At 44.8% G+C, this 8781-nt stretch overlaps 1 protein-coding gene across 4 annotated transcripts in view; it reads left to right on the forward strand.

Annotated features, from left to right (window-relative positions):
* HRH2 (histamine receptor H2) overlaps nucleotides 1–8534 on the forward strand; it is a 30703-nt gene extending 22169 nt beyond the window's left edge. For 2 of the 4 annotated variants that reach the window (XR_014561105.1, XR_014561106.1), the window contains 2 exons: nucleotides 992–1149; nucleotides 7845–8534. Coding sequence is in view for 1 of the 4 variants with exons in the window: in XM_083726225.1 (XP_083582351.1) it covers nucleotides 7845–8031 (187 nt within the window). In the remaining 3 variants the exon portion in view is untranslated. The remainder of the gene's footprint in view (nucleotides 1–991; nucleotides 1150–7844) is intronic. The other 2 variants (XM_083726225.1, XM_083726226.1) reach the window with 2 other exon arrangements.
* Nucleotides 8535–8781: the final 247 nt, after the last annotated feature.

Consider the following 8781-nt stretch of genomic DNA (forward strand, 5'->3'; position numbering starts at 1 on the left):
TGAACCTTTTTTCCACCAGAAAGTTCCACACCCTTTTTCAGTATTGTTTTTACTTTAGACCAGAGGTTTCCAAACTGTGGTCTGTTGACAAGTTGCATCCAGGTGTTCCATGGCAAGCCTGTAAGATCACAACTAAAAATAATACAGCACCCAACACAGCACATTATGATTGCTGCAGCAGACAGAAAAATCATTAAGTTGTCCACCAACCTTCAGTAGTTTTCAAGTGGACACTGGGTGGGAAAGTTTGAGTCCTACTGCTTTAGACAGACCAACTGCACATTCCCTTACCAATTGACAAGGAACTACATGTGACAGAAGCAAACTGATGGGAATCTAAATTTAAAACAACAAGCTAGCATCAGTGTGTGTGGGGGTGGTAGGGAGCTGAACCATCCCTCTGGTTATACATGTTCCCCAATAACAACTGCAGCACAGTTGTTTCCTCCCACCCCCAGCCAAGCTCCAAAACCAGACATGACAACTGGTGGGAGAAAAAGTGGTTGGAGCATAGCAGCTTGAGGGGGGGAAGTGGGGGTGTGGGGGTTAAGTCCTACCAGCCACATCCAACCAAGCTGTGCTTTCGATCCCAAGAACCAACCCATTTCTATAATTCGGCAAGACCTCAGCTGGGTCTTGTCCCTTTCATGTTTACATTGATCCTGGAGGTGATCTGCAGGTTGCTGCTTGGACCTGTCAAATATGAGGAGAAATATGCTCATTTTCCCTGCAGAAGTAACTGCATTACCGGTCGCAAATGAGACTGCTTTGAATTGTAATTCTGGTTTTCCTTGCCTGTTCATCTCGGAACTGGAGCATAACATAAACCAGAGCACATGGAACACAATGTGTTATCGTGCAGCCAAGTAACAGGATAATAATAGTCTGAATCGCGCATATATATATATATTTAATTCTCAGCATATTGTTGTCTTGTGTCACTGACAAATCTTTCTTTCTCTTTCTCTCTCTCTCTCTTTAACCTTTTCAGCTCTGGGCCTTTTCCCTAAAGTGCACTCAGGCCAGACCAGGCCGTTAACAGTGGTCACTGTGACATAGCTCTCACTGTCCTCTTCCAAAAAACCATTGAGGACAGAAGGACAAAGTTAGATTTTCCGCTGGGGGAAGCTTAAAATCTGGGGCACTTGGGTGAGTACAAGGGGTGTCACATCTAGAAAGGGATAAAGCTGTTCTGCATAGCCCAATTGAATTTCCTTCCTTCTACGGCCAACAGGAATCCCTGGATTAGGTAGTGTTGCGTCTTTTCCCCAGAGAGACATTCCTTCCGTTTATAAACAGCTGCCAGGCATCTCCATGCTAGGGAAAAACAGCACAGCTTATGCGATCTCTGTCCGTTGCACAGCTGCTAAAATGTGCAGAACCTCTGTTGAAAAAATACCCCAGATTGGCTCGCAGGCAGGAATGGAGCCACCCCATTTCTTTCCAGTTCAGGCAGATACAATACTGTCCCACTTTTCCTGTCCCTGTAGCTGCTTCCAGTGAGTGTTTATCATGAGATTGGTGCAGGCTTTCTGCAGCATCCCCACAACATAGTTGGCATTAAAGTATATGCCTTCTACCACTTATCATGATAGCTAAATCTCAAAGTAGAAATAAATCAAAGATAGAAATAAATCAACATGGTTGCAGAGCTGAATTGTGTAAGGGTCTGTGGGTAGGAGGAGGGATCTTGGGACGAGGCCTGAGAGAAGAATTAAAGGCAGACAGGCCTAGTATTGTCATTAGTGCTTGAGTAGGAATGACTAATGTTGATTTCTTGAGAATGACCCACTGTCCATCTCTACAAATAACTGTCTGGCTGAGTTACTGGAATAGGCCCCCAAAATGACATCCCAGTATTTCTCTTGCTTCACATTCTGGTCTCCCTTTGGATTTCCCCCCAGAACTTCCCCTAGGTTCCAGTAACATTCAGTCAGCTGCTTACTCATTTCTCACAGGACAAGGGAGATATGACCATTTTCTCCAAGTTTCTGATACTAATAAAATGAAAATAGCATCACATATTTTCATGAGGAGAAAAAATGTTGCTATGCCCCTAAGGCAGCGGTTCTCAACCTGTGGGTCCCCAGATGTTGTTGGACTACAACTCCTATTACCCATAACTAGCAAGGCCAGAGCTCAGGGATGATGGGAGTTGTAGTCCAACAACATCTGGGGACCCACAGGTTGAAAACCACTGCCCTAAGGGGAGCACTAGGCCCATGTTTCCATCATAATGGTGGGAGAATGAGGGGTGCAGAAGGAATTTGAAAGGCTGGATGGTCATGAGTGCTTAACCCTTTCTGCATCAGTCCCCAGTTATTTCCAACATTGTAAAATGAGTTTTTCCCAACCAGAAACAAACACATCTTGAGGAGCAGATGGAGAAAGCAGCCTGCCCATGCAAGCACCCCTTGCTGTTGTGTTCATAATGTATTGTCATCGTAACAAACAATTGCGGAAATAAATAACACATAGTTCTGCCCTGTAGTACTGACTAAACAAAATGAGGAGTCTGCTTTCGTTGGGCTTACCTACAGTTCCTCTTGTCCTGCTGCTTCCCCAGAGGGAACTGCTCTTTTGCACTCAACCAGAGCAAAGGGAAATCCAGGTTTTCTGCAGGTTGCCGTTTGTTCCAATTTAGAGCTAAACAGGTACTCCTTGGGAAAGAAGCAGGGTGATGGGGAAACCGCTTATCCTGGGATTTCTTAGCACAGGGCAAGCAGAAGTGTGGATAAGCCCATTGACTGGCAAGTCTCACCCACTAACGGATTTTGAAACAAGTTACTTTTTTAAAAATGTATGTTTTCCTGTCACATATTACAGTACATTATAAGGAAGCACCCCTAAGATGCAGGCTAAATCATGTAAGGATTTGAGAGCAAGGGCAGAACTGACACAAAATTATTAAGATGCTTGAACAGGCAGTGTCACCGCCATCGTCACATTCCCTGTACTTTCTCTGCAAAGCAAAGAGTGAGATAATAGAAAGCCTATCACAGGTCACATTGCCAAGGAGAAATTTTATCACTCTGCTTCAGTACAGGATGTGATAGAACAGCACAGCATGTAACTTAGTGAGAAAGACCCGCTCTCTCATTTCAGTGTGCTCCCCCTACATGTGATAGTCCTTGTGGGGCTTTTAGTTTGCAAGATATTCTGCTCATTGCAAGGCAGGTATATGTAAACACATGTATAAATACACCGAAACAGTCACACATATGCTTTTGTCTTGCCTTTGAAATCATTTCAAGGCAGTTTGCAAGTCCAATTTAAAATAAATAAACAAACCATATCCAAATGTCAAAAGTCACCAGGGGATTCCACCCCACACAGGGCAGCTAACGGTAGATGACCCTGTGGGGAGATGGGATAGTCCTGCAGGAGCAAGCTCTAATGCAGGCACAGCCAAACTCTGGCCCTCCAGATGTTTGGGACTACAGCTCCCATCATCCCTAGCTAACAGGACCAGTGCTCAGGGATTATGGGAATTGTAGTCCCAAACATCTGGAGGGCCGGAGTTTGCCTATGCCTGCTCTAATGCCTTCTATGCCTACTGTTAGCAAGGAAGAAACCATACTGTGAAATTTCCACCTTAGCAGCTGCCTTTGGTTGACTTCACAGTTGCCTTTCCAAGTGCTGCTGTTCTTTTTTATTATTATTTCTGCCAGTTCTTATGGGTGTCCCAGAGGTGGCTGCATGTCAGTAGCTGCCTTTTTGAAGATTCCATCATTTACATACTTTTTCCACAAAGCCATCTCAGCTATCCAAGAATGCAAATGACTTCCATTTTCAGCAAGCATTCCTAGTGGGGCAGGCATTGCATTGTTATTTAACCCCCCTTACATGTTTTTGGTCCACAGTGATGATGGAAAGTGAGTCTAAGGACTTAATCCACATGTCACTTTTGCCCCACATTTTCCAGATACAGGTCCTCACTTTAAAGCTCCATGTTGGAACACTCTCCCCCCCCCCCCTTTGCCCCAGAGTTTTCCCCATGAAAGCCCACTCTTTCAAGCTGAAGGGCAACAAACAGTAATTTGGGTTTTTCATGGATTGCTGCTTGCTCCGATCCAGCTTTAAAGAGTGGGTTTTCACAGGGAGAGCTCTTGAATGAAAAAGGCAGGGAGCTTGGTCCCAGAGCTTTAAAGTGGCTGGAAAGTGCAGAGGTGGAAGGGTAAGCATGGATAAGCCCTGAGTCATACATGGAAAGTCAGACTTTGAGATTATTTGCCATGAGTCTGGAAAACCTGGGCAGGGCTTAGCAAAGTAAGGACAGAATCACCTCTGCATACCGTCCCACGGCCCTCTCTTGCTGATAACATGTCTCAGCTTTATTGACTGTGTCACAAGAAGGGGGGAAAACCTAGAGGTCACCTGACTGCCAAAAGGCAGATACAATTGTTGTGCTGGCTCCACACAGCGCACTTATAACCTTGCACAAGATCACAGGCAAACAGCCGGATGGAGACTTGAAGTAGCGCTGCCCACAAGCAGCTGCTCCTGGCGCATTTACAAGCTAGGAAGTGCAATCAACTCACCTCTTCAGGTTTGAAATTTGCTGCAAGTGTCTCTTGGCCCTGTGGTAGTGATGTGACAGTCAGTGACCCTTGAGTGCATCCATCACAGAAGCCAAAAAGCAGCAGGATGGCAGGGGCACTTGAGTGGAGTGGTGCCTTTTGAATAAAGATGAGGGTCAGGCCTGGCTGAAAGAGGAAAGGGAAGAGCTTTTGTGCTTGACCAAGCTGACTGATAGGCATGTAATTGAGCATGTCCCTGACAAACCTCATCCCTGAGGCCTGCTCAGATATCTCACTCGGAGCATTAACCTTCTTTTCTTATTAAAATCTTTCATGTTGGCAAAATGGCCAGATGAGAACTTCTCAGGTAGTTCGGCTGACATCTAACTCTAGATTGCTCTCAAGGTCTTTCCAGGTTGTTGACCCCGGGAAGAAAGATTACAGATACATTTTGCTTCGCATCAGTGGATCTACCCCATTGACAGGGATACGGAAGAAGATAGCTTAATAGTACAACATCTGTCTAACACATATGTTCATGTTACTATGCAGCCTAAACGCTTTATAGAAAAGCAGGCAAATGGAGTTGAAAATTGAAAGTAAACCCTTCAAACTGTTTGAGCAGGCCACTGTTGCATTTTGGCCTACAGAAAATTCATATGAGCCGGTGGCCTCCACAAGAGCACTTTGATAACCCAGTGCCACAAGAATGTTTGATTCCTCCGTGGGACAACTCATGCAAAGGGACTGATCAAGATGCTCCAGAGCTGTGCTCACCCTGCTGCCATTGTGGTAACTGTGGTGGCTGAGCAAGGGATACCATACTTTGTGGGAATCCTGGCAGATATATGCACAGCTTCCATGTGAATGTGCTGCTTTATCCAGATGACAACTCCACGTGAGCGTCTTTGAGTCAGAAGCTTTGTGGTAAATCACTCTCAGAGAGGGGCTGCAGACTAGTTTGAACTTGCCCTGAAAAGATATCTCTGTCTGTTACAAACCCATCAGCCAGAGAACTTCAGCTAAAATTCAAGCTATAGTTGTGTATGCATGACATTTCCCTTGTGCTAGCAAGGATGGCAGGCACCAGGCCTGTAGGGATGCCAGCAAAACTCCCCTGTAAGTGAACTTTGGAGGCTCATAATGCTCAGCTCTGAGAAGAGGCAGACATCACATTCCTGAATTCTTCCTGGCTCGGTTTAAAATATGAGGCAGAAAAGAATTATTTGCTTACATACTCTCTCCTGCCCAAGCAGCAACTCACTTCCCTTTAACTGGCATTTACGGATTCCAGACATGGTGAGAAGGAGGGAGGTTGGGCCCTTTTAAATGTGGTTTAAAAGGAAAGGGGCAGGGGTTGGGGACTTTAAAAGTATGCATCCCTGGGCAAATTTGGCCTGAACTGGAAATAAACCAAGTCATTCCCACAGAAACAGAGGTCAATCCAATTGGGGGGGGGGGTGTTTAATGAATACGTTAGGGAAGGAATGGGAAGGATCATGCTACATGTCACACTGCAATTTGGCTCTTTTAAAGGTACTTGCATATTGTTCATAGAATCATAAAAACTGTAGAGTTGGAAGGGACCCTGAGGACCATCTAGTCCAGCCCCCTGCAATTCAGGAATCCTGCCCACAACTGTCCATGGGTGGGACTGAACCACCAACCTTCCAATTAACAGACAAGACAGACTGAGCCATTGAAATGAATATTTTTGCTTCTAGTTGTCCCCTCCCCACATGTAGCAATGAAAGTTGGGGGTGGGGGGGCTTTTTAGGCATCTACCTCTTCTTCTTGGTTTCCTTTTTCTTAATGTTTCATTTCCTCTACTGAAATATTTGCTGCAGACCACATACAGCTCATTGTATCTGTGAGGCTTTCTTCTTCATCATATACAGTATCATTTCCCTTTTGCTGTTTTCTCCTGTGGTTTCAAAATACATCCAGCTGCTATTCTTAAAGGCACATTTGCCTTTTGGTCAAGTAATCTCCAAGACAATTGTTCTTCTCCACACGTCTGTTGCAAGACAACTGGCAGTTTGAGCAGAGTTCTTCAGCCAGGAAGAGGGAAGCAAGCTTCCTACAGCTGCTTGTTCCCTGGCCTATGTCTGTGGCCAGTCTGGTTTTCCCATTGCCATGGTCTTCTTTCTGGTACAGCCTCACACTGGAACTTGTTCCCCTTGCCCATCTCCATTTTATGCATTATATTTGGTTTAATGGGCAGGTCTCAGTTGTTGTTGTTTTTTTTAAAAAAAAAAAACCAATCTAGAGCAGCTCTGATAATTCTGGGATTTGACCATTTAAAGCCACTGTCCTATTCACACAGACCTGATAGTAAGTCCCATTGAACTCAGGGGGACCTCTGATCAGAGCTGTGTAGGAATGCACTGTAAATGTGCCTTTGGATCATCATCCCCGACAGCAGCATTCACATCTTCTCACTTCCACAGCTGTACAGTAGATGAATAGGTAGTTAAATGCTTTTATCCTTATAATACATGGCTTAGATTTACTGCATGCCATTCTGTCTCAAACAGCACTATAATCTGTGGCTTATACACATTCTTCATAGGTCACTTCCAGATAGTAAATCGAAACTGATTTCTGACATCTCTCCATTTGTAAGCAACACTAAGGTAAAGGTAAAGGTACCCCTGCCCGTACGGGCCAGTCTTGACAGACTCTGGGGTTGTGCGCCCATCTCACTTAAGAGGCCAGGGGCCAGCGCTGTCCGGAGACACTTCCGGGTCACGTGGCCAGCGTGACATCGCTGCTCTGGCGAGCCAGAGCTGCACACGGAAACGCCGTTTACCTTCCCGCTGGTAAGCGGTCCCTATTTATCTACTTGCACCCGGAGGTGCTTTCGAACTGCTAGGTTGGCAGGCGCTGGGACCGAGCAGCGGGAGCGCACCCCGCCGCAGGGATTCGAACCGCCGACCTTTCGATCGGCAAGTCCTAGGCGCTGAGGCTTTAACCCACAGCGCCACCTGCGTCCCTAAGCAACACTAGTAGTTGCTTAGTGTCCCTAAGCAACACTAGTAGTTACTCATTTTCCAGCACTAAATTGTTTATCATAGAAGAACTTAACTGAGTAATTGGAGAAATGAACCCTGTATTTCCTCTCAGAATATACATTCTTTTGATCTGTTCTGCTTTGTTTTTTTGTAGCCATCAACATGTCTAGCACCATCACATAGCCTGCTGTGTACTTGGAACAAGGAAGCAGATTCTAAAAATGGGAACATTGGGGGATCATTGGGAAAATATTTAAAAGTATCTTCTCTTTGTCAGTCTGAACTATTTCCATTGGTGTTCCCCTTGTAGGAATCTGAACCCACCATGTGATAAATCACCCTGTCCTATGCTGCCCTGCTGTCAAAGTCTCTGCTTGGCCAAGGTTCTTCCCAAGAGAGATGTGTGGAGCCCAATGTTTGATCAGCCAGTGGCAAATGCAAGGAAGACAAGGCAACCGTCTGCACCCCATACAGTTATCTACTGTGTCTTCACCTGAGCCAGGACCTGCTTTCTTATGAAGTTGGATGTAGAGAATTATGACTCAAGGTAGCTCAAAGATTGCTTGAAGGTTGTTGCATCAGGTGCACCATCACAGTCTTCTCAAGATGGTTCGATGGGGGGCTTCCTATGCAGGGACTTTGATTTCCCTGAAAGATTCTTGACTATAAATGTGGTGTGAATCCAGAAGTACTTGGAGATACGTGACTGTACGTACCCATAGGATTATCTGTCCACATCTAGGACAGGAAATAACTGTGGCTTGGGAGGAAGTGACAAAAAGGAAGGACTTCGTTCTTTTTGGTATGGTCATTACACTCCTAGACATTTATTGTCCTGTTAGCCTATAAATGTCATATTTATGCCCTGGGGATATTTCTTGCATTGACAGTATTCAATATGGAGTCATCTTGCATTTTCAACATAGTTTGTGGTTTCCAAAACATCTGATAAAAGTGCATTTGACAAATGTTTTGAATATTTAATAAATGTTATCTTTCAACAGTGTTTGGCTTCTATTTATCAAGTCTTCACTTTGGTCTTCAATGTATTTCTATTCAAAAACAGTAGGGGAAAAGAAAGAGAGAAAGAAACAACAGAGAAGGTATTTTGCTTAAATGTTAAGTGGCATTTTACCTTTTAATGTTTCATGATAGGATGACATACACTTTGCACCCAGATACTTTTGGATGGTAGAGTGTGAAAGCCTTTTGGGGGTGGAATGGGGATGCTAGTGTCAATGGGATGC

The sequence above is a fragment of the Podarcis gaigeae genome (genome assembly GCF_964106915.1).
Source record: "Podarcis gaigeae genome assembly, chromosome: 2".
Classification (NCBI taxonomy): Eukaryota; Metazoa; Chordata; class Lepidosauria; order Squamata; family Lacertidae; genus Podarcis; species Podarcis gaigeae.